Source organism: Esox lucius, chromosome 7, assembly GCF_011004845.1.
Source record: "Esox lucius isolate fEsoLuc1 chromosome 7, fEsoLuc1.pri, whole genome shotgun sequence".
NCBI lineage: Eukaryota > Metazoa > Chordata > Actinopteri > Esociformes > Esocidae > Esox > Esox lucius.
In genome coordinates, this window is record NC_047575.1 from 49009279 (window position 1) to 49036663 (window position 27385).

At 44.3% G+C, this 27385-nt stretch overlaps 1 protein-coding gene across 1 annotated transcript in view; it reads right to left on the reverse strand.

Annotated features, from left to right (window-relative positions):
• LOC105026649 (protocadherin Fat 3) overlaps positions 1-27385 on the reverse strand; it is a 159671-nt gene that overhangs the window by 40729 nt on the left and 91557 nt on the right. The window contains exons 29-48 of the mRNA XM_029121213.2: positions 26665-26879; positions 26289-26447; positions 21885-22006; positions 18676-18858; positions 17963-18077; positions 16574-16870; positions 16014-16364; positions 15669-15731; positions 14723-14833; positions 11636-11932; positions 11084-11317; positions 9092-9456; positions 7553-7706; positions 7142-7249; positions 6873-7056; positions 5639-5859; positions 4953-5252; positions 4082-4234; positions 3637-3771; positions 2762-3031 (exon numbers count right to left, since the gene is read on the reverse strand). Coding sequence (XP_028977046.2) covers positions 2762-3031; positions 3637-3771; positions 4082-4234; positions 4953-5252; positions 5639-5859; positions 6873-7056; positions 7142-7249; positions 7553-7706; positions 9092-9456; positions 11084-11317; positions 11636-11932; positions 14723-14833; positions 15669-15731; positions 16014-16364; positions 16574-16870; positions 17963-18077; positions 18676-18858; positions 21885-22006; positions 26289-26447; positions 26665-26879 — 4037 coding nt within the window. The remainder of the gene's footprint in view (positions 1-2761; positions 3032-3636; positions 3772-4081; positions 4235-4952; positions 5253-5638; positions 5860-6872; positions 7057-7141; positions 7250-7552; positions 7707-9091; positions 9457-11083; positions 11318-11635; positions 11933-14722; positions 14834-15668; positions 15732-16013; positions 16365-16573; positions 16871-17962; positions 18078-18675; positions 18859-21884; positions 22007-26288; positions 26448-26664; positions 26880-27385) is intronic.

Below are 27385 nucleotides of genomic sequence, written 5' to 3' on the forward strand. Positions count from 1 at the left end.
ATAAGTTGATTTTAAATTTCATGGCATCAACACATCTCAAAAAAGTTGGGACAAGGCCATGTTTACCACTGTGTGGCATCCCCTCTTCTTTTTATAAGACTGCAAACGTCTGGGGACTGAGGAGACAAGTTGCTCAAGTTTATGAATAGGAATGTTGTCCCATTCTTGTCTAATACAGGCTTCTAGTTGCTCAACTGTCTTAGGTCTTCTTTGTCGCACCTTCCTCTTTATGATGCGCCAAATGTTTTCTATGGGTGAAAGATCTGGACTGCAGGCTGGCCATTTCAGTACCCGGAACCTTCTTCTATGCAGCCATGACATTGTAATTGATGCAGTATGTGGTCTGGCATTGTCATGTTGGAAAATGCAAGGTCTTCCCTGAAAGAGACGACGTCTGGATGGGAGCATATGTTGTTCTAGAACTTGGATATAACTGTCAGCATTGATGGTGCCTTTCCAGATATGTAGACTGCCCATGCCACACGCACTCATACAACCCCATACCATCAGAGATGCAGGCTTCTGAACTGAGTGCTGATAACAACATGGGTTGTCCTTGTCCTCTATAGTCTGGATGACATGGTGTCCCAGTTTTCCAAAATGACTTCAAATTTTGATTCGTCTGACCTGTGATGGCAATTTCTAAAATCCAAATAGTTCTATGAAAATGGTAGGTAAGACAGGAGAAATCTATTGCACAATAAACGGTTTTAATCTTGCTTCACCACAGAACACTTTTCCACTTTGCCACAGTCCATTTTAAATGATCCTTGGCCCAGAGAAAACGCCTGCGCTTCTGGATCCTGTTTAGATATGGCTTCTTTTTTGACCTATAGAGTTTTAGCCGGCAACGGCGAATGGCACGGTGGATTGTGGCACGGTGGATCAATGTTTTCTGGAAGTATTCCTGAGCCCATGTTGTGATTTCCATTACAGTATCATTCCTGTATGTGATGCAGTGCCATCCAGTATGGTTTTCCAGCCTTGACCCTTACGCACAGAGATTGTTCCAGATTCTCTGAATCTTTGGATGATATTATGCACTGTAGATGATGATAACTTCAAACTCTTTGCAATTTTTCTGAGAAACTCCTTTCTGATATTGCTCCACTATTTTTCGCCGCAGTATTGGGGGAATTGGTGATCCTCTGCCCATCTGGAATGGTTTAGGTTTTTTGAAGGGTCCTGCCGGCATTCTTCTATTTTAATTTTTTTACATCCAGAAAATTTGCCCAATACATGAAATATAAACCCACACACACACACATCTCCCAGGCACATGCAGAAACACCCACACACACGTCCCCCAGACAGATGCAGACAACCACACACACATCCAGACACCCACACACACATCCCCCAGACACATGCAGACACCCACACACATTCAGACACACACACATACATCCAGACACACACACACACACATCCCCCAGAGACATGCAGAGACACCCACACACACATTCCCCAGACACATGCAGAGACACCCACACACAAATCCAGACACCCACACACACATCCCCCAGACACATGCAGACACCCACACACACATCCCCCAGACACATCCAGACACACACACACACATCCCCCAGAGACATGCAGAGACACACCCACACACACATCCCCCAGACACATGCAATGACACCCACACACACATCCAGACACCCACACACACATCCCCCAGACACATCCAGACACCCACACACACATCCCCCAGACACATCCAGACACCCACACACACATCCACCAGACACATGCAGACACCCACACACACATCCACCAGACACATGCAGACACCCACACACACATCCCCCAGACACATCCAGACACCCACACACACATCCCCCAGAGACATGCAATGACACCCACACACACATCCCCCAGAGACATGCAATGACACCCACACACACATCCCCCAGACACATGCAGACACCCACACACACATCCACCAGACACTTGCAGACACCCACACACACATCCCCCAGACACCTGCAGACACCCACACACACATCCCCCAGAGACATGCAGACACCCACACACACATCCCCCAGACACTTGCAGACACCCACACACACATCCCTCAGACACATCCAGACACCCACACACACATCCTCCAGACACATCCAGACACCCACACACACATCCCCCAGACACATCCAGACACCCACACACACATCCCCCAGACACATCCAGACACCCACACACACATCCACCAGACACATGCAGACACCCACACACACATCCACCAGACACATGCAGACACCCACACACACATCCCCCAGACACATCCAGACACCCACACACACATCCCCCAGAGACATGCAATGACACCCACACACACATCCCCCAGAGACATGCAATGACACCCACACACACATCCCCCAGACACATGCAGACACCCACACACACATCCACCAGACACTTGCAGACACCCACACACACATCCCCCAGACACCTGCAGACACCCACACACACATCCCCCAGAGACATGCAGACACCCACACACACATCCCCCAGACACTTGCAGACACCCACACACACATCCCTCAGACACATCCAGACACCCACACACACATCCTCCAGACACCCACACACACATCCCCCAGACACATCCAGACACCCACACACACATCCCCCAGACACATCCAGACACCCACACACACATCCCCCAGACACTTGCAGACACCCACACACACATCCCCCAGAAACCCACACACACATCCCCCAGACACATGCAGACCTCCCCTCCATCCTTGCTCACTGTGATCACTGTGGTGGAGGTCAGCTGTAGCTGTTCTCCACGATCGTAGGCCAGAACCACAAATGTGTAGCTGGGAATGGTCTCATGGTCCAGAACCGACAACGTTGTGATCCAGCCCGTTTTACTGTCAATGGAGAACATGGCTCTGGTACCAGTTGAACTAGATGGACCAGTACTGGTGCCAGAAATACTAGGTGAGGAACTGGAAGACTTCCTGCCTGGTCTGTTGGCCAGGATCTGATTCAGTGGAGGGCCCAAGCGATAGGTAACCTGGAATGAACAGGAAGAAGAAGTGGAGAAGGAAAGAGAGGAAGACCAGAGGAGAAAGGAGGATCCGGTACAGCAGGAGGAAAAGGAGGAGGAAAATGAGAACATTTGGAAAATGATGAGGAGAAGGAAAGGACAATGGAGGAAGAGGAGCAGAAATGCGAGAAATGGGAAGACATGGAAGAGAAGGAGAAGTCGAAGGGGGGAAATGGTCATGAGGAGATGGATGAGGAGATGGATGAGGAGAAGGATGAGGAGATGGATGAGGAGAAGACATTGGAAATGCAGTGAAAATGTTTCACATTCATGTTCACGCTGACAAAACGGTATTCTACTGCCCATCACAATCTGTCAAACAAGCATTTTTAAACAATATAATTTTAATCCACTGGAAAGATGGAATATGCTATAGAATGAGTTCAGAAGGCCTGTGTAAAGCATTGTTGGAGGATTGGCTGAAGGTTTTACTATCTCGTGTGCAAGAAAGCAACTATGTAAAACCAGGATTGAGGATGACTGGCTCACCCAGATGCGGTGTGTTGTGATTGGTCCACAAACATCCGCAGGGTCACATTTTGACATGAGGTGCTGCCGTGTCATTGGCTTACCTGTCCGTTGGAGCCCCAATCAGGATCGAGCGCCCTCACCTGGACCACCCTGGTCCCCACTGGCATGCCCTCCATCACCATGGCAACATAGGAAGTGGTCTCGAACAACGGCCTGTTGTCATTTATGTCCAGAATCTACACGGAGAGAATGAGGAGGAGCAGGAAAGACAAGGTGGTGGAGGAGGTGTGAAGGAGCAGGTGGTGGAGGAGGTGTGTAGGAGCAGGTGGTGGAGGAGGTGTGGAGGAGCAGTTAGTAGAGGAGGTGTGTAGGAGCAGGTGGTAGAGGAGGTGTTTAGGAGCAGGTGGTAGAGGAGGTTAAGTGCAACTGAACTAAACTGTTTGGAAAGGATATAAACCACCATGTGTTGAATATGCTGTTTTACAGTCTTGTGTACAGGCACAAACACACATACACACACACACACACACACACACGGTCGCTGACCTTGACCTCCACATCGACAGTAGAGATGGATTCTATGAGGTCTCGTCTGGTGGTAGCAGACACCTTGAACCTGTAGATGCTGACCGCTTCATAGTCCAGTGGCTTGGTCAGTCGGATCAGGCCTGTCTCTCTGTCCACCAGGAACGTACCCCCCTGTAGAGAACCAACCAACAGTTAATGTTTCTACTCTGGATCAGGCCTGTCTCTCTGTCCACCAGGAACGTACCCCCCTGTAGAGAACCAACCAACAGTTAATGTTTCTACTCTGGATCAGGCCTGTCTCTCTATCCACCAGGAACGTACCCCCCTGTAGAGAACCAACCAACAGTTAATGTTTCTACTCTGGATCAGACCTGTCTCTCTGTCCACCAGGAACGTACCCCCCTGTAGAGAACCAACCAACAGTTAATGTTTCTACTCTGGATCAGACCTGTCTCTCTGTCCACCAGGAACGTACCCCCCTGTAGAGAACCAACCAACAGTTAATGTTTCTACTCTGGATCAGACCTGTCTCTCTGTCCACCAGGAACGTACCCCCCTGTAGAGAACCAACCAACAGGTAATGATTCTACTCTGGATCAGACCGGTCCCTCTGTCCGCCAGGAACGTACCCCTCCGATAGAGTCAATACAGTTAAGGGATGTAGAACATCAGGACAATCCAGCATCTGGTCTCATCATCAAATAGTAGCATCAAACTTGTTTATTTTCCATATTCACAGGTCATACTTTGTATTGCCACCATAGAATTACATGATAAAGTAATGAACATTCAGTTTGTACAGTGAAACACCATTTTAGCATCTGCATGGCTGTTAATCAAGGCCTGTTACACATACTATCAGTATAGTGTTAAAAAAGGCAGCCCTTTCCTGGTTGCTGTCGGGGGTTTCACCACCCACGGCTGAGTACACTCCAGTCTGTCCCGGAGCCAGGTAGACATTCCCCAGGGCCGTGCCCACCGCGGTGTCCTCTGGGATGGTGAAGGAGTACTGGGGCTGGGTGAAGGAGGGCACCAGGGCCTCCGGGGAGAGAACGTGGATGAAGGCCGAGACCAAGGAGTGTTTGGCTGGCGAGCCGCCGTCTGTGGCCTTGACGAAGAAAGACAGAACGGTTCCCTGGAGGTGAACAACGGAACCTTTAGTGACCATCCAACCGCTGTCCGGTTCCACCTGGAGGAAGATGAGGATGAAGAAGAGGATGGTGAGAAAAGAGGAAGAACAAGATATTACATTTACATAATTTAACAGACGCTTTCATCCGATGTGACGCACTGATACTGTCTGTTCATCTTGAGGTGGTTAGGTGGGACCACCACATATCTCAAACCCTTTGGTTTCACACGGAACGCACACGCACGAAAATACACACGCGCATGAAAAACACACACGCACGAAAATACAAACGTGCACGAAAACACACGCACGAAAATACACACACGCATAAAAACACATGCACGAAAATACACACGCGCACGCAAACACACACGTGCACGAAAAAACACACGCACCAAAACACACACGCGCATGAAAACACACACGTGCCACAGCCTTCCTACCTCCAGTACGTCGACCAGGGGCAGCCGAGCCTCGCTGTAGAGGGAGTAGGTAATCCGTCCATTGGCTCCGGCATCGGGATCTGCCGCCTGGATCTGGGTGACCAGGGATCCTTTGGGCACGTTGGACTTGATGCTCATACGGTACTCCACCGCCCGGAACCGAGGGGCATTGTCATTCTCATCGGTCAACACCACGCGCACCGTACAGAACGCTGCACGACCTGTCAACAGGAAGCAACACCGTTCAGCCTTTTATCGGTGCTGTGCTCTTTAAACGGTGTTCTCTGTGCAGTGCTTTTTAAACGGTGTTCTCTGTGCAGTGCTCTTTAAACGGTGTTCTCTGTGCAGTGCTCTTTAAACAGTGTTCTCTGTGCAGTGCTCTTTAAACTGTGTTCTCTGTGCTGTGCTCTTTAAACAGTGTTCTCTGTGCGGTGCTCTTTAAACAGTGTTCTCTGTGCAGTGCTCTTTAAACGGTGTTCTCTGTGCAGTGCTCTTTAAACGGTGTTCTCTGTGCAGTGCTCTTTAAACGGTGTTCTCTGTGCAGTGCTCTTTAAACTGTTCTCTGTGCAGTGCTCTTTAAACGGTGTTCTCTGTGCAGTGCTCTTTAAACAGTGTTCTCTGTGCAGTGCTCTTTAAACGGTGTTCTCTGTGCAGTGCTCTTTAAACTGTTCTCTGTGCAGTGCTCTTTAAACGGTGTTCTCTGTGCAGTGCTCTTTAAACAGTGTTCTCTGTGCAGTGCTCTTTAAACGGTGTTCTCTCTGCAGTGCTCTTTAAACAGTGTTCTCTGTGCGGTGCTCTTTAAACAGTGTTCTCTGTGTGGTGCTCTTTAAACAGTGTTCTCTGTGCAGTGCTCTTTAAACAGTGTTCTCTGTGCGGTGCTCTTTAAACAGTGTTCTCTGTGCAGTGCTCTTTAAACAGTGTTCTCTGTGCGGTGCTCTTTAAACAGTGTTCTCTGTGCAGTGCTCTTTAAACAGTGTTCCCTGTGCAGTGCTCTTTAAAGAGTGTTCTCTGTGCAGTGCTCTTTAAACAGTGTTCTCTGTGCAGTGCTTTTTAAACAGTGTTCTCTGTGCAGTGCTCTTTAAACAGTGTTCTCTATGTGGTGTTATTTCAGAGGTGTTATTCATGCAGTGTTCTGTTGACAGTGTTCTTGCTACATTGACAAACAGTTGGCTCGAAGGAACATTGAAGAAATGATACTGTCATTGTACACACATGCTGCAAACAGTCCTCGTACCTCCCCCATCGAGGGCCATAACAGTGAGGACTATGTCCTTATAGCTGGGGTTCTCCCGATCCAGTTTCTGTGTTGTGGTGATGACTCCATTAGCGTCAATGCTAAACTGAGTCTTGCCCAGGTCGTTAATGAACGTGAAGGTTACCTGACCAAATAGACCCGAGTCCTCATCAGTAGCATGCACCTGGACGGAGAGAAGAAGATGCTTTTTGATAGACATACATGCAGGTGTGTGGAACTGTAGGGTTTGTGTCAGCGTTAACTCCCACCTGAATGACTCTGGATCCGACGAGGGCATTCTCTCTGACCTCTGCCAGGTAGAACCTCTGGCTGAACACTGGACTGTACAGGTTAGCCCCCAACACACGCACACTCACCTGGAAAAAGCACAATGTTTGGTTGTGAATGTAACAAAGGTCCAACTGAACTTCTTTTTGATTTTATCTTGACTTAGATGACTGTTCCTTAAGTTTGACTTCCGCTATTACCCAACACCTCCAAAAGGGAGGGGGGGGCGCTAAGAGATTGAGTTAACTGCCTGGGTCAAGTGTAGGACTACATATGTTTCACCTTTTCTGCACTGTGATCCATAAACCTTCAGGCTAGCGCAATGCTATAAAAGCCAAGTTACCTGCTTGCAATACAACTAGCAGTCTTGAAATAATGACAGTGCTCCTAACCTGGGCGGTGTTGGTGAAGACACCATCGGACACAGACACATTCAGCCTATAGGAAGACCTTGTCCCCTGTCTTCTCTGATTGGACAGTGAGATCATCCCTGTCTCGGGGTCCATCGCATACATCATCCGCTCATCACCGGACAAGATGCTGTACCTGGATGAGTAGCGTCATAGCATGGCAGCATATTAATACAAATATAATACAGAGGTCATCCTATCTCTGTCAACACAACTCTTCCTCCACGAATCAGCAGATGGCAATTTAAAATACTAAAATAAAATGAGAATCGACCACTGTTTCACCAGGTACACTGAGTGAGAATTTAGCCACTGGGCTACCCTTTCATCACAGCATGAAACTAACAAGGCAACATACATGTATACATATACAGCAAATGAAAAATCCACCAATGTGACTTGAACATAATTTCTGCTTTCAACAACCAGAGACTGAACATGAAACACATGTAAAGCATGTAAACCCCTGTTCTGCTGTTACAGAGACCCAGTGTAGTGGTTATAGTACTGTTACAGAGACCCAGTGTATTGGTTATAGTACTGTTACAGAGACTCAGTGTAGTGGTTATAGTACTGTTACAGAGACCCAGTGTAGTGGTTATAGTACTGTTACAGAGACCTTCTGTATTGGTTATAGTACTGTTACAGAGACTCAGTGTACTGGTTATAGTACTGTAACAGAGACCCAGTGTAGTGGTTATAGTACTGTAACAGAGACCCAGTGTAGTGGTTATAGTACTGTTACAGAGACTTAGTGTACTGGTTATAGTACTGTAACAGAGACCCAGTGTAGTGGTTATAGTACTGTTACAGAGACCCAGTGTAGTGGTTATAGTACTGTTACAGAGACCCAGTGTAGTGGTTATAGTACTGTTACAGAGACCCAGTGTAGTGGTTATAGTACTGTTACAGAGACTTAGTGTACTGGTTATAGTACTGTAACAGAGACCCAGTGTAGTGGTTATAGTACTGTTACAGAGACCCAGTGTAGTGGTTATAGTACTGTTACAGAGACCCAGTGTAGTGGTTATAGTACTGTTACAGAGACCCAGTGTAGTGGTTATAGTACTGTTACAGAGACCCAGTGTAGTGGTTATAGTACTGTTACAGAGACCCACTGTATTGGTTATAGTACTGTTACAGAGACCCACTGTAATGGTTATAGTACTGTTACAGAGACACACTGTATTGGTTATAGTACTGTTACAGAGACACACTGCAGTGGTTATAGTACTGTTACAGAGACCCAGTGTAGTGGTTATAGTACTGTTACAGAGACCCAGTGTATTGGTTATAGTACTGTTACAGATACCCACTGTATTGGTTATAGTACTGTTACAGAGACACACTGTATTGGTTATAGTACTGTTACAGAGACACACTGCAGTGGTTATAGTACTGTTACAGAGACACATTATGGTAGCTATATGAGTTGTAGGTTTCAGCACCAGAGTTTCGTAAAGACAAAATACCAATCAAACCTATCAAACTATGATTGCAAACATATTTGTGGTCTCATACCTGAGTCGGTTTGCATCGCAGCTGTCGGCATCGGAGGCCTGGACAGAGGTCACAAATTGTCCCCTGGGGGCCAGCTCACTCACAAACACATCATACAGCGATTGGCTAAAGGAAGGTGGGTTGTCGTTGGTATCGGTGACCGTAACCATGACACTGACATCACTGCTGAGGGGGGGTTCACCACTGTCAGTTGCCCTGACGAAGAACTTGTATTGCTGTGTGGTTTCGTAGTCTAGCATACGTGCGGTCAAGACCAGTCCACTGCTGCTGTCGATGTGGAAGTAGTCTGTGCTGTTGTAGACGTCTGATAGGATCTGGTAACGGACCAACGAGTTGCTCTCTGAGTCAACATCCAACGCAGACACCTGGAAGCAGAGATGTACAGTACCTTACTGCCGCGATTCCACTGGTGCCAAACACTGGTGTTTTACCCTAAAGTCCAGACTTTTTTCTGTTTCCATTGACACGGGCCAGCGCCAGTCCACTAGACCATGGCTGAGTAGCCCGGCTCTCACTTGGTACCAAGCCCCGAACTTTAGGACTTTGTGGATTGACGCGACATTCAAATGGCTCGTTTGCTTTAGGCTTCTCGTAATGAAGCCTAAAGCAAACAGATCCCTGATAAAACAAAGAAAATAAACCAACAGTACAGGGCAGCAATGGAAAGAGTTGGAACGACCGAAGGTGATACGATGCCGTTGACTCAATAGAAAACGCTGCGTGCTATTTGAATAGCGATGTGAATCATTTGTTAAGTCTTTAGGCTTCTCGCAATGGTTTTCTTCCGATCTAACAAAAAGAAAAAATAAAAATAAATAAAATAAAGAAAAGGAAGCAACAGTACATGGAAGCAAAGACTCAGAACAGAAAGAGTTGGAACAACTGAATGTGGTATGATGCCATTGACTCAATAGAACAACTGAGCGCTGAAACCGAGATGTAGCCTGCAGAACCTATAACCTATAATACAATTACCTCAGAATTCTCCCAAATCCTTCTATTAGAGGTAGATTGACAAAATACTTCAAAATACAAAATTAAACTAAATAATGAATACACTGGCATACAGTTACGAGTGTAGGTGGAGAAGGAGCAGGTCGCAGGAATTTGAGGATGAAATTAGTTCTATTACTTAAGTTCAAACGCCGTATTGTAAACAAACTTAGCACGGTGTTATTGTTTATTTTACTACCAGAAAAATACTGCCTTATTTCTCGTAACCAGAGAACTAAATTGCGTTAAAAAGTTACCTCCTCCCTTCGTACCTGAGCCCCTCCTTAAGTCCTTGGTACCAAATGTATAGTGAAAACAGAAAAGTCTGGAGTGTAACAGTAGTGTAACAGTGGTGGTGTAACAGTGGTGGTGTAACAGTGGTGGTGGAGAGGAACCAGGCGCAGGTGGATTGCATTCGAATGTTGACTTTAATTGAAAACAAACACAGAATACAAAATTAGCAGCAAGAACGAAACAATCACTCGTTACGTGCAACATACAAGCAACAATAATGAGGGGAGCAGAGGAGAAACATTTGAACACATAGTGATGACATAATTGGGACCTGGTGTGGGTGATGATGGGAGACAAAACAATGAATGAGTCTGGGGTGAGTTTGTGGAGTGCCGGGCACTGGGAGTGCACGGCACGATGGCGCTGATCCTCACCGTACCGTGATAATTAGCATAAATGACTGGTGTGACCCTGGTGCCGAGCAAGGGACCAGAGGAAACGCAGCATATGTTGTCTAATTAACAGTGGTACCCAAACTTTAGACATTGTGGTTGTTAAACCATCAAGTTGAGACTTCTTCATTGTTGATTTATTGACATTAAACTTTGCTGATATATTGATTTGAGAAAATTATTGTCATGGATGCATAGAAACATAAAGCTATGCCAACCTGGTCTCAGATTTATTTCAATGGTGTTAAGATGAGGTTTATCTCAAGCATGTTAGTCTATTAATTTCTACAATGATCACATGCAAACCACCTACCTGAAGAACTGCGGTGCCGATCATTGAGTTTTCAGGAAGTGAGGCGGAATATGTGACATTCTGGAACATCGGGGGGTTGTCGTTAACGTCCAACACAGCGATCTCCACATCGACCTCTGACCTTGCACCGGTCTGAGTGTCCGTAGCCTTGACGGTCAGCCGGTAGTACGAGGCTTTCTCATAGTCCAGTGGGTCGACAATCCGGATCACACCAGTATCAAACCCTATGTCAAACTGGAAGAAAAACATCCTATGCTGACAATATGGAAAGGACGGTCTGATGGACACAGAATGACTCACCATCAGGATCAGGCCTGACCTGTGTTCGTAAAAACCAGCCCTGTACAGGTTTGGTGGAAGTAGCGGGAAGTGGTTACCTCATGTTTTTGATTTAACCAACCTGGAAGGTGTAGTATCCCACAGAGCCCTGATCTGCCCCACTGAAAGACCAGGCTTAAGCAGACAACGGTCTCCGTCCATGACGTGATGTGTACATGTGTTTGTGTGTACATGTATATTTGTGTGTGTGTGTGTGTGTTAGTGTGTACTAACCTGCGGTGAGGAGTCTTCATCCATTACAGTGTAAAGGACAGCCTGTCCCTGGGGACTGGTGGCATTAAGACAGAGGAGAGAGGTGGACAGAGGGACGTCCTCCCTCACTGTGACACCATAGAAGGGCTTGTCGAACACCGGCATGGCCTTGTTGATGATGGCGACGGTCAGCTCCACCTCACTCGACAAGGGGGGCAAGCCGCCATCTTGGGCTACAATGGTGAGCTTGTATTCAGCTTTTGATAAGTCAGCTTCAAGGGAGCGCTGGAGGATCAGCTCACCTGATAACAGGTCCATCTGGGATAGGACAAGACGTGCATACTGTATAATGCTAATTTCTGACTGTATTACATATACTGTATAATGCTATGCTAATGTCTGACTGGATTACAAATACTATATGCTGCTATGCTAATGTCTGACTGTATTACATATACTGTATACTGCTATGTTAATGTCTGACTTTATTATATATACTGTATACTGCTATGCTAACATCTGACTGGATTACATATACTGTATACTGCTATGCTAATATCTGACTTTATTATATATACTGTATACTGCTATGCTAATGTCTGACTGTATTACAAATACTGTATACTGCTATGCTAATATCTGACTTTATTATATATACTGTATACTGCTATGCTAATGTCTGACTGTATTACACATACTATATACTGCTATGCTAATGTCAGATTGTCATGAAGACAGATAATGATGTGTTAAATGTATGGCTGTCTTAAACACATACTGTATAATGATGACCTAATGTCTGACTGTTTGGAAAAGAAGTACGTGCAGGAAATTAGTATAGCCAGTTCAGAAACCAGATTGGTCATTGGTCAGCCACGTATCAGTTGACACCTGGGATCGCACCAATCACAATATCAGATTTCAAACTGACTATTTAATCATAAAGTGACTCAGTCTGATGTGCACTGGTCTAACTAGCATGCGGGTGCAAACCCACCAGTGTTTCCATGGGGGATTGGTACTGCGTACCTTCTTCAATGCCTATAGGGAATGCTATTAATTACAGTATCTCACAAAGGTGAGTGCAACCCTCACATTTTTGTAAATATTTGAGTATATCCTCATATGTGACAAGACTGAAGAAATGACACTTTGCTACAATGTAAGTGAGTGTACAGCTTGTATAACAGTGTACATTTGCTGTCCCCTCAAAACAACTCAACACACAGCCATTAATGTCTAAACCGCTGGCAACAAAAGTGAGTACACCCCTAAGTGAAATTGTCCAAATTGGGCCCAATTAGCCATTTTCCCTCCCTGGTGTCATGTGACTCGTTAGTGTTACAAGGTCTCAGGTGTGAATGGGGAGCAGGTGTGTTAAATTTGGTGTCATCACTCTCACACTCCCTCATACTGGTCACTGGAAGTTCAACATGGCACCTCATGGCAAAGAACTCTCTGAGGATCTGGAAAAAAGAATTGTTGCTCTACATAAAGATGGCCTAGGCTATAAGAAGATTGCCAAGACCCTGAAACTGAGCTGCAGCATGGTGGCCAAGACCATACAGCGGTTTAACAGGACAGGTTCCACTCAGTACAGGCCTCGCCATGGTTGATCAAAGAAGTTGAGTGCACATGCTCAGCATCATATCCAGAGGTTGTCTTTGGGAAATAGACATATGAGTGCTGCCAGCATTGCTGCAGAGGTTGAAGGGGTGGGGGGTCAGCTGGTCAGTGCTCAGACCATACGCCGCACACTGCATCAAATTGGTCAGCATGGCTGTCGTCCCAGAAGGAAGCCTCTTCTAAAGATGATGCACAAGAAAGCCCGCAAACAGTTTGCTGTAGACAAGCAGACCACAGGACATGGATTACTGGAACCATGTCCTGAGGTCTGATGAGACCAAGATAAACCTTCAGATGGTGTCAAGCTTGTGTGGCATCAACCAGGTGAGGAGTACAAAGACAAGTGTGTCTTGCCTACAGTCAAGCATGGTGGTGCGAGGTTCATGGTCTGGAGCTGCATGAGTGTTGCCGGCACTGGGGAGTTACAGTTCATTGAGGGAACCATGAATGCCAACATGTACTGTGACATACTGATGCAGAGCATGTTCCCCTCCCTTCGGAGACTGGGCCGCAGGGCAATATTCCAACATGATAACGACCCCAAACACACCTCCAAGATGACCACTGCCTCGCTAAAGAAGCTGAGGGTAAAGGTGATGGACTGGCCAAGCAAGTCTCCAGACCTAAACCCTTTAGAGCATCTGTGGGGCCTCCTCAAACAGAAGGTGGAGGAGCGCAAGGTCTCTAACATCCACCAGTTCCGTGATGTCGTCATGGAGGAGTGGAAGAGGACTCCAGTGACAACCTGTGAAGCTCTGGTGAACTCCATGCCCAAGAGGGTTAAGGCAGTGCTGAAAAATAATGGTGGCCACACAAAATATTTACACTTTGGGCATAATTTGGACATTTTCACTTAGGGGTGTACCAGCGGTTTAGACATTAATGGCTGTGTGTTGTCTTATTTTGAGGGGACAGCAAATTTACACTGTTATACAAGCTGTCATTTCTTCAGTGTTGTCACATGAACAGATATAATCAAATATTTAAAGAATGTGAGGGGTATACTCTTTTGTATATACTTTTGTGAGATACTGTATGTTACAGTGTTGATATTGTTATTAGAGGTATTGTATACATGATCATGTGATGGCATTGAGTTACCCCAGAAGAGAAGAACCTAATGCCAAGGCCTCTATATAACACTTGTTGTGCATGTTTCTAATAAATGGTCAAACTAAAATATGACATTTTCTGTCTGAACTAGAGGTTTACTCAATAACCCAATTCAGGATTTGTATTCGGCAAACAATATTCAGATAGAAGTATTAGATATCTTCAGATGAGATGTGTTTATTATCCACCAAGTGCTGTGAAGATATGGTTTCATTTGTATTTCATTTGTGTATCTGATCACACATTAAGTGAAGATACGTTTGAGTTTATGGTAGCTGATCAGAGACACAAATGAAACTAGAATAAAACCAGAAGAGCTCTCAAGCAGATTGCTGGGTCAGATATTGAGAGCAGTAACAGAATAGTCACCTGGAAGTTCCTGTGCTCCTCCTTCAGAATATAGATGACATCACCATTACGTCCTGAGTCTCTGTCTACAGCAGACACCCTGAACACTACAAAGCCTGGTTCTGACTCCACCTGATCACCAAAAGCACACACACACACACATGGGCACGCATGAATGCAAGGCATCACACCAGATTAGGTAAAACTCAGTTAGGACATGAAAGCTGCCCACTAGCAGATGGTGAACACCATGACTAAAGGTGAACACTATGACTAATGGTGAACAATATCACTAATGATGAACACTATCACTAATGGTGAACTCTATTACTAATGATGAACTCTGTCATTAATGGTGAACACTATCACTAATGGTGAACACTATCACTAATGATGAACACTAGCACTAATGGTGAACACCATCACTGATGGTAAATATGATCAATAATAGTGAACACTATCACTGATGGTGACCACTATCACTAATGGTGAACACTATCACTAATGATGAACACTATCACTAATGGTGAACACTGTTACTAATGATGAACACTATCACTAATGGTGAACACTGTTACTAATGATGAACACTATCACTAATGGTGAACACTATCACTAATGATGAACACTATCACTAATGGTGAACACTGTTACTAAAGTTGAACACTATCACTAATGGTGAACACTATCACTAATGGTGAACACTATTACTACTAGTTAAGCAAAGGGTAGAGTGTTCACTCCTTTTTTGTTTAAAGTCGTTCCCAATCTTTAACAATGAATCAGTCTGATTTAATTCCAAATTTTAACCCCATCCCAGACTGTAACAAAGATTATTTATTGATATATAAGATTTAATTTGTCCTATCAGACGCTAAAATGCATTCATGACACTCTGTTGCACAAACACAAATATAGATTAGAAATATAGATAGACACACACACACACAGACACACAGACACACACCTGGACAGCAGCGTAGTATGGTAGGCCTATAAACTCTGGAGCGTTGTCATTGACATCCTCCACCTGTAGGGGGGGACAAACACCAGCAATTGGTCTCTACCAACAGCAGATAGTTCTCTGATGCACTCCGTTCCTCCCACTCTCTCCTCCTCTCCCTCCCTCCCTCTCTCCCTGTCTCTCTCTCTCCCTCTCTCCCTGTCTATCTCTCTGTCTCCTCTCTCTCTCTTTCCTTCTATCTCTCTCTCTGTCTCCTCTCTCTCGCTCTCTCTCCTCCCCATGTCTCTCTCCGCTATCTCTGTGTGACAAACAGAAATGGTGGGATCCCCCCCATAGCGTCACACCCACCTGGACTTTCACAGTAACCCGAGCCACCCTGAGACGGTCATGTTCCCGACTGGCTTCCACCACCAGACTGTAGCTCGCCTGTTCCTCGCGGTCGAGTGGCGCCCCCGTGGTCAGGACCACCCCAGCGGTCGGTCGAATCGTGAAGCGCCCATTGGCATTGAGCAGCGTATACTTGAGCGGCTCGTTGAGACGGTGGCCCACTGCATTCACCACGGTCACTATGGAGATGTTGCCGTCATTCTCTGTGACAGAGGAGGAGTAGAACGGGAGGGAGAAGAGGAGGCCGCTGTCCATCACCTCACGGACCAGGATGGTGACCAACGCCGTGCCGGAGAAACGGCCGTCCCACACCTGAGGAGAAGGCGATAGACAGAGTGTTTCCTCTAACACATTTCACAGCTTCCTGCAAAGCACTGTGCTTTGGATAAACCAGTAAATAATTTAGTTCTTAGACAACATCGGGTGATTGGTCACTGTTCTGATTACTGCTCTTTTGAAGAGATTAAATAAATTACTGGCGATTTCGGATTAAGATAAGAAAGGTCAAAGGCCTCAATGACCTTGATGTTGAAGCGGTAACGGTCCTTGGAGAGGTTGTGGTCCTTGACGGCGATGACGCCAGTGTAACGTTCCATTGAGAAGTGTTCCAGGTTACGGTCCACCATGGTGTACACCAGGGCTGGGGTCACAGAGAGGTCAGCAGGGGTTGTGGCAGGGTCAATGCTGGGGTCAGGGGTCAGGTCCGGGTCATAGGCTGTGACCCTCAACACCTCGACTCCAGGGTAGCTGGGGAGAAGGAGGACTGTCTCGTAGGAATCCTGGGAGAACTTAGGAGGAGAGTCATTGATGTTCACCACCTAGAGGAGTTGGATGTGGGGGAAACATTCACGCCATTTGTAATGCATGAACATTGTTTCATATTTACATACACACACTCTCACATTCTCACAAGGGTCTCATTGAAGAAATGTGTGATCCCAATACCCTTTTGTGTCCCCAAAAGGCAAATAATACTTTTAAATATTTTGTTGTATTGAAGGAGTACAGAGCAAAATAAGTTATTGCATATGTACACTTCACAGAGTGAAACTTGTCCATATCACCCTAACAGATGTAGACCTAACAGAAACATTCTAGAATGTGCCAATATCCTCCAATAGGATCTCACTAGCTCTTATGTTTGGCCCTGCCCACCTCCTTTCCTAGGTTCTGTCCACCTCCTTTCCTAGGTTCTGTCCACCTCCTTTCCTAGGTTCTGTCCACCTCCTTTCCTAGGTTCTGTCCACCTCCTTTCCTAGGTTCTGTCCACCTCCATTCCTAGGTTCTGTCCACCTCCTTTCCAAGGTTCTGTCCACCTCCTTTCCTAGGTTCTGTCCACCTCCATTCCTAGGTTCTGTCCACCTCCATTCCTAGGTTCTGTCCACCTCCTTTCCTAGGTTCTGTCCACCTCCTTTCCTAGGTTCTGTCCACCTCCTTTCCTAGGTTCTGTCCACCTCCTTTCCTAGGTTCTGACCACCTGGCTTCACTGTCCTCACAACAACAATGACACCTTGTGGGCTACATCTTGATGTAGTTACTTAATTACTTGCTTATCCTGTTTTTATTCTGTTTCTATTTTCTTACTCTATATTTTATTATAATGATGTTGTTTTGATGTTTTCATTTGAGTATTTGTTTTAATATTTTTGTATATTTTTTTCTTTCTTGGTAAAGCACATTAAATTGCTTCTATGTATGAATTGTGCTATATAAACAAACTTGCTTGCTTAAGTTATAATCAGTACAGGAGAATTGGCTGGATGAAGTGAATCAGTGTTTTTAATTCAGTGTAGTCTCACTACAATCACAAAGTTACATTTATGATTTCATTTATTTAGCGTATCACCTTGGTGATTGAGTTACATAACTTTGATGATGTTTTTAACTGTCAGCTGTAATCAGTGCATCACCTTGATGAGGACATGAGCAGGGCTGTCTGCTGTTTTCTGAGGCATACCGCTGTCCCTCACATTGACCCGGAAGGAGAACACAGGAAATGTCTCATAGTCCAGAGCAGAGATGGTCCTGCGTTAGATTTAGATCAACGTGACGGTCCAAAAAGTGAGCGCACAATGAACGCACAGTGAATCACAATGAACGCACAGTGAATCCCAATGAACGCACAGTGAATCACAATGAACGCACAGTGGATCACAATGAACGCACAGTGAATCACAATGAACGCACAGTGAATCACAATGAACGCACAGTGGATCACAATGAACGCACAGTGGATCACAATGAACGCACAGTGGATCACAATGAACGCACAGTGAATCACAGTGAACGCACAGTGAATCACAGTGAACGCACAGTGAATCACACTGAACGCACAGTGAATCACACTGAACGCACAGTGAATCACACTGAACGCACAGTAAACAGATATGACCACACACAGAGGAAATCTGACTGGGAATTCACCAAACAAAACAAGAAATGGACATTGAACAACTTTTAAATATATTAGCTGAACCAATCCATTCCTGGTGTCTACTATTCTCTTTCACACACACACACACACACACACATTGAAACAATCAAATCTGGCCCATTTGATTTGGATGTGATGGATACCATTTGATTCGGATGCGATAAATGTGAGCAACAACATCTGACTCGCCTGATGGACCCTGTCCCAGAGTCCACTGTGAAGAAGGTCCTCGCCATGTCGTCGATGATGTTGAACACCAGCAGAGCATTCAGGTTCTGGTCACGGTCTGAGGCTTGAATCACCAGAGGGTTTCCGTCCTCCCCAAGGACCACACTGTTGACTGGAGAGGCTTCACTGATAATGCCTACATACCTGGGGTTCACACACATATAGGGTTATAGGAACTGATAATGCCTACATACCTGGGGTTCACACACATGTAAGGTTATAGGAACTGATAATGCCTACATACCTGGGGATCACACACGTGGGGTTATAGGAACTGATAATGCCTACATACCTGGGGTTCACACACGTGGGGTTATAGGAACTGATAATGCCTACATACCTGGGGTTCACACACGTGGGGTTATAGGAACTGATAATGCCTACATACCTGGGGATCACACACGTGGGGTTATAGGAACTGATAATGCCTACATACCTGGGGATCACACACGTGGGGTTATAGGAACTGATAATGCCTACATACCTGGGGTTCACACACGTGGGGTTATAGGAACTGATAATGCCTACATACCTGGGGTTCACACACGTGGGGTTATAGGAACTGATAATGCCTACATACCTGGGGTTCACACACGTGGGGTTATAGGAATTGTAAGTTATATTTGATTATGTTGTTAACTGAGCTGTATTCAATCTATTTGGTCATGATAATGTTATAAAAGGTTTTATCCAATTTCACATTATATATGTGTGTTTATTCAGAAATGTTTCTATATGTGTGTTTATTCAGAAATGTTTCTATATGTGTGTTTATTTAAGGCCGGGTGTCTCTGAAAAGCACTTGGTGACAACTGCTGTTGTAAAAAGGGCTTTATAAATAAATTTGATTGATTGATTATTCAGAAATGTCTCTATATGTGTGTTTATTCAGAAATGTTTCTATATGTGTTTTTATTCAGACAAGCCATGTTTCTACGCGTTTGTTTGTTCTCTAGCCTTCTGAGTCAACTCTGGTGAATGATGCTCGTTCTAATAAAGTTAGATCAAAGCTGAATCACTGTCTGCATGATCACATAATGATCACAATGTTCTGGATTTAATAGCATAAAACATAAAACTCTACTGCATTTGCTCTTATGTGGCTAAAACTCAACAGAGAGCAAGACTACATGGAATGCACAGGTGAGCTAACCAACAAACATGGTTTGGTCTAAAATGTGTTCAGCACTGTTCTCTGGGCTGTTACCCTGTTTTGTTCCGTTGTGTAGAATAGTGAGAGCATTGTGCTTTCAGACATTGACTCAGCTTTGATAAAAAAAAAATTTAAAAAAAGAAGAAATGAGATCAGAAACTGCCCATAGAGAATAAGCAAATTATGTGGTTTCTCAGTACAATTTTATATACTGGCACTAGTTGAGGACGTTGTACTAGTAGATACAGTTGTACTAGTTGATATAGTAGTAATAGTTAACATATGTAGTTGTACTAGTTGATATAGTAGTACTAGTTGATATCTGTATTTGCACTAGTTGATGTAGAAGTACTAGTTAATTTGTGTAGTTGTACTAGTTCATATATTTATACTACATGATATATTTAGTTGTATTAGTTGATATATTCGTACTTGTTGATATACAGTGCCTTGCGAAAGTATTCGGCCCCCTTGAACCTTTCAACCTTTTGCCACATTTCAGGCTTCAAACATAAAGATATAAAACTGTAATTTTTTGTGAAGAATCAACAACAAGTGGGACACAATCATGAAGTGGAATGAAATTTATTGGATATTTCAAACCTTTTTAACAAATAAAAAACTGAAAAATTGGGCGTGCTAAATTATTCAGCCCCCTTAAGTTAATACTTTGTAGCGCCACCTTTTGCTGTGATTACAGCTGTAAGTTGCTTGGGGTATGTCTCTATCAGTTTTGCACATCGAGAGACTGAAATCTTTGCCCATTCCTCCTTGCAAAACAGCTCGAGCTCAGTGAGGTTGGATGGAGAGCGTTTGTGAACAGCAGTTTTCAGTTCTTTCCACAGATTCTCGATTGGATTCAGGTCTGGACTTTGACTTGGCCATTCTAACACCTGGATATGTTTATTTGTGAACCATTCCATTGTAGATTTTGCTTTATGTCTTGTTAGAATACAAATCTCCGTCCCAGTCTCAGGTCTTTTGCAGACTCCATCAGATTTTCTTCCAGAATGGTCCTGTATTTGGCTCCATCCATCTTCCCATCAATTTTAACCATCTTCCCTGTCCCTGCTGAAGAAAAGCAGGCCCAAACCATGATGTTGCCACCACCATGTTGGACAGTGGGGATGATGTGTTCAGGGTGATGAGCTGTGTTGCTTTTACGCCAAACATAACGTTTTGCATTGTTGCCAAAAAGTTTGATTTTGGTTTCATCTGACCAGAGCACCTTCTTCCACATGTTTGGTGTGTCTCCCAGGTGGCTTGTGGCAAACTTTAAACGACACTTTGTATGGATATCTTTAAGAAAAGGCTTTCTTCTTGCCACTCTTCCATAAAGGCCAGATTTGTGCAGTATACGACAGATTGTTGTCCTATAGACAGAGTCTCCCACCTCAGCTGTAGATCTCTGCAGTTCATCCAGAGTGATCATGGGCCTCTTGGCTGCATCTCTGATCAGTCTTCTCCTTGTATGAGCTGAAAGTTTAGAGGGACGGCCGAGTCTTCGTAGATTTGCAGTGGTCTGATACTCCTTCCATTTCAATATTATCGCTTGCACAGTGCTCCTTGGGATGTTTAAGGCTTGGGAAATCATTAGTCATTAGTCATTTAAGTCAACATTGGATCATTCAGAGATCCTCACTGAACTTTGTGAGAGAGTTTGCTGCACTGAAAGTAAAGGGGCTGAACAATTTTGCATGCCCAATTTTTTAGTTTTTTATTTGTTAAAAAGGTTTGAAATATCCAATTAATTTCGTTCCACTTCATAATTGTGTCCCACTTGTTGTTGATTCTTCACAAATAATTACAGTTTTATATCTTTATGTTTGAGGCCTGAAATGTGGCAAAAGGTTGAAAGGTTCAAGGGGGCCGAATACTTTTGCAAGGCACTGTATGTAGTTGTACTAGTTGATATATTCGTACTAGTTGATATATGTAGTTGTACTAGTTGATATATTCATACTTCTTGATATGGTAGTTGTAATAGTTGATATAGTAACACTAGCTGATGTCATACCTGAGCTGGTGGAATACTGGTGGGTTGTCGTTCTGGTCTCCCACCTGAACACTGACTGTAGCACTGGCCTCCACTCCAGCCATGCTCAGCACATGCACCAGCAGAGAGTAGGAGCCTGTACTCTATGCAGGAACACACATTATCAGAAAACACAAATGCATCTACAAAACACACATTAACTCAGTGTACACTAGGAAAACAGGTATTAACACACTGTACAGTATACAGTGGACATAAAATGTCTACACACCCCTGTGAAAATGCCAGGTTCTTGTGATGTAAAAGAATGAGACAAAGATAAATAATGTCAGAACTTTTTGCACCTTTAATGAGACCTATAACTTGAACAATACAATTGAAAAACAAACTGAAATATTTGAGGGGGAACATTTTTATTAAAAAATAAAATTTGGATGTGTGCTTTGCGTTGTTGTCATGCTGAAAGGTGAACTTCCTCTTCATCTTCGTCATTCTAACAGACACCTGAAGATTTTGTGCCTGGTACCAGGTATTTGGAACTGTTCATAATTCCCTCCACTCTGACTGAGGCCACAGTTCCAGCTGAAGAAAAACAGTCCCAAAGCATGATGCTGCCACCACCATGCTTCACTGTGGGTATGGTGTTCTTTGGTTGATGTGCAGTGTGGTTTTTGCACCAAACACACCTTTTGGAATTATGGCCAAAAAGTTCAACCTTGGTTTCATCAGACCATAACACATTTTCCCACGTGCTTTTGGGGGACTTGATGTTTGTTTTTGCAAACTTCAGCAAAGGCTTCAGTCTTGCCACCCTACCCCATTCATATGAAGAATACGGGAGATTGTTGTCACACGTAGCACACAGCCAGTACTTGCCAGAAATTCCTGCAGTTTCTTTAATGTTGCTGTAGGCCTCTTGGAAACCTCCCTGACCAGTTTTCTTCTAATTTTTTTAAAGATTTTGGAGGGACGTCCAGTTCTTGGTAATGTCTCTGATGTGCCATATTTTCTCCACTGATGATGACTGTATTCACTGTGTTCCATGGTATATCTAATGCTTTGGAAATTATTTTGTACCCTTCTCCTGACTGATATCTTTCAACAATGAGATCCCTCAGATGCTTTGGAAGCTCTCCGTGGACCATGGCTTTTGCTCTGAGATGCAACTAAGAAAATGTCAAGAAAATCCTACTAGAACAGCTGAACTTTGTTTGTGATTAATCAGTCACTTTAAATGATGGCTGGTGTGTAATGACTTCTATTTAACATGAGTTTGAATGTGATTGGTTAATTCTGAACACAGCCACATCCCCACATAAGAGGGTGTTCACTCTTATGCAATCAGGTTATTTTAAGGTTTTTATTTTTCATTTTCCCCCCTAGAAGATTTCCATTTGTTTTTTAATTGAATTGTTCACATTATAGGTCAGATAAAAAGTGGAAAAAGTTCTGACATGATTTCTCTTTGTCTCATTCTTTTACATCACAAAAACCTGGCATTTTCACAGGGGTGTGTAGACTTTCTATATCCACTGTATAAAAACACAATAACATTTATAGAGTTTTTAACTTATTACGGAATATATGTATAAAAAATATTAACACTTTTAATATAATTTTAGGATTATTCCTAATACAGATCCAGATGTAACATTTGTTGGATAATTTCTGGCCTCCTTTCATTTTCGGTACATCTATTCCCACCTCTTTTCAGTACCTATTCCCTTTCTCTGCTTCCCCAATGGTCCACCCTAATACACCTTCCTCCACCACACCAGACTGAATAAAAGAACCGATTTGGCAGGTTTTCCCACTTACAAAGTAAGTAGAAGTCTGTAATTTCTATCATAGGTACTCTTCAACTGTGAGTGACGGAATCTAAAACAAAAATCCAGAAAATCACATTGTACGATATTTAAATAATTAATTTGCATTTTATTGCATGACCTAAGTATTTGATCACCTACCAACCAGTAAGAATTCCGGCTCTCACAGACCTGTTAGTTTTTCGTTAAGAAGCCCTCCTGTTCTCCACTCATTACCTGTATTAACTGCACCTGTTTGAACTTGTTACCTGTATAAAAGACACCTGTCCACACACCCAATCAAACAGACACCAACATCTCCACAATGGCCAAGACCATAGAGCTGTGTAAGGACATCAGGGATAAAATTGTAGAAAACCATTAGTAACACACTACCCTGTCATGGATTAAAATCCTGCAGCGCACGCAAGGTCCCCCTGCTCAAGCCAGCGCATGTCCCGGCCCGTCTGAAGTTTGCCAATGACCATCTGGATGATCCAGAGGAGAAATGGGAGAAGGTCATGTGGTCTGATGAGACAAAAATTGAGTTTTTTGGTCTAAACTCCACCCGCCGTGTTTGGAGGAAGAAGGATGAGTAACCCCAAGAACACCATCCCAACCATGAAGCATGGAGGTGGAAACATCATTCTTTGAGGATGCTTTTCTGCAAAGGGGACAGGACAACTGCACCATTTTGAGGTGAGGATGGATGGGGCCATGTATCGCGAGGGTTTGTCCAACAACCTCCTTCCCTCAGTAAGAGCATTGAAGATGGGTCGTGGCTGGGTCTTCCAGCATGACAACATGACAAACACACAGCCTAACTAAGGTGTGGCTCTGAAAGAAGCATCTCAAGGTCCTGGAGTGGCCTAGCCACTTTGGAGGGAGCTGAAAGTCTGTATTGCCCAGTGACAGCCCTGAAACCTGAAGGATTTGGAGGTCTGTATGGAGGAGTGGGCCAAAATCCCTGCTGCAGTGTGTGAAAACCTGGTCAAGAACTACAGGAAACGTATATTCTCTGTAATTGCAAACAAAGGTTTCTGTACCAAATATTAAGTTCTGCTTTTCTGATGTATCAAATACTTATGTCAAGCAAATAAAATGCAAATTAATTACTTAAAAATCATACAAAGATTTTTGTTTTAGATTCCATCATTCACAGTTGAAGAATACCTATGATAAAAATGACAGACCTCTACATGCTTGGTAAGTGGGAAAACCTGCAAAATCAGCAGTGTATCAAATACTTCTCCCCACTGTAGCTAACATCATCCAGAGGTATGATGTCCATAGTTAACCAAGTTTATCTCAACTCCAACCCTCTGTTGTCTCCATATCAGCGAATGGCCAGTCCGTCACAGTAATTCATGATGTTAATGTTTATTTTAGCAATGCAGTTGCTCTGTTTCCTACACAATCCGGACCTTTCAATGACCCAAATGCTAAGCAGTGTTGGTCCTATCCCGGAACAGTCGTTCTTGTGATATGGGTTTGTCCTATCCTGGAACAGTCGTTCTCGTGATATGGGTTTGTCCTATCCCGGAACAGTCGTTCTCGTGATATGGGTTTGTCCTATCCTGGAACAGTCGTTCTCGTGATATGGGTTTGTCCTATCCCGGAAAAGTCGTTCTCGTGATATGGGTTTGTCCTATCCTGGAACAGTCGTTCTCGTGATATGGGTTTGTCCTATCCTGGAACAGTCGTTCTCGTGACATGGGTTTGTCCTATCCCGGAACAGTCGTTCTCGTGATATGGGTTTGTCCTATCCCGGAACAGTCGTTCTCGTGATATGGGTTTGTCCTATCCCGGAACAGTCGTTCTCGTGATATGGGTTTGTCCTATTCTGGAACAGTTGTTCTTGTGATATGGGTTTGTCCTATCCCGGAACAGTCGTTCTCGTGATATGGGTTTGTCCTATCCTGGAACAGTCGTTCTCGTGATATGGGTTTGTCCTATCCCGGAACAGTCGTTCTCGTGATATGGGTTTGTCCTATCCTGGAACAGTCGTTCTCGTGATATGGGTTTGTCCTATCCCGGAACAGTCGTTCTCGTGATATGGGTTTGTCCTATCCTGGAACAGTCGTTCTCGTGATATGGGTTTGTCCTATCCTGGAACAGTCGTTCTCGTGACATGGGTTTGTCCTATCCCGGAACAGTCGTTCTCGTGATATGGGTTTGTCCTATCCCGGAACAGTCGTTCTCGTGATATGGGTTTGTCCTATCCCGGAACAGTCGTTCTCGTGATATGGGTTTGTCCTATCCCGGAACAGTCGTTCTCGTGATATGGGTTTGTCCTATCCCGGAACAGTCGTTCTCGTGATACGGGTTTGTCCTATCCCGGAACAGTCGTTCTCGTGATATGTGTTGTCCTCACCTGAGCTATTGAGCACGATTCAATCCCTGGTCTTGCAATGACAAACAGCTAACTGTAATGAAGTGACTTTACTGCTGCTGTGAAACATTCTCACTTTAAAGGAAACTTTAATATTTCATGTCTTGTATTAGTACTTCTGTCAATTCTGTATTGGTTAATTTACAAAGAAGGATCCACCAAACGTCCAGATAAAATACTACTTCCATATTCGGTATAAAACCCTAATTACAGTGGACACACACACACCTCGAAGTCGAGAGGCCTACAAGTGGTGATGACTCCTGTGTAACTGTTGATAGTGAAGTGCCGTTCATTGTTTCCGGTGATGATGTCATAGACCAAGGCTGATCGGCTCACGGCGTAGACGGAGACGACCAAGGTTCCTGAGGCGGAGTTCTCCATCACCTGCAAGGAGATGTCATGAAGGCCAAGGTGACGCTCAAAATCCCTCCCTCCAATCATCCATCCATCCCTCCATCCATCCCTCTTTCCATCCCTCCCTCCCTCCAATCATCCATCCATCCCTCCATCCATCCCTCTATCCATCCCTCCCTCCATCCATTTCTCCATCTCCCCCTCCACCACCCCCAACCCCCCCGCCTCCCTCCCTCCCTGCCTCTACCTCTGCCTGGTAGTCTGTCTGGCTGAACTTTGGCTGGGAGGAGTCGGAGAGTGTGAGGGAGACGCGTGCCGTGGCGGTGGCTGAGAGGGGTGGTGTGCCACTATCGGTGACGCGCACTGTGATGATGTAATATCCCACAGTGGAGAGATCCAGGTCTGTCGCCACGGAGATCAACCCAGTGTCAGCATCTATAGAAAACACCCCTCCTGTGTTCCCTAGTGAAGAGTGAGATAAGGGGAGAGGGAGAAAGAGAGAGATAGGGGAAAGAGAGATAAAGAGAGATACAGAGAGATAAAGAGAGATGAAGAAAGATAGAAATAGTGACAAAGATAGAGATAGACATAGAGATAGATAGATATATAAACACAGACATAGATAGATAGATAGACACAGAGATAAACAGATAGATAGACACAGATAGATAGACAGATAGATAGATAGATAGATAGATAGATAGATAGATAGATAGATAGAAACAGAGATAGATAGGTAGACACAGAGATGGACAGATAGATATATAGATAGATAGATAGATAGATAGATAGATAGATAGATAGACACAGAGATGGATAGATAGATAGATAGATAGATAGATAGATAGATAGATAGATAGATAGATAGATAGATAGATAGATAGATAGATAGACACATAGATAGATAGATAGATAGATAGATGAAAGATAGATAGATAGACACAGAGATAGATAGATAGATAGATAGA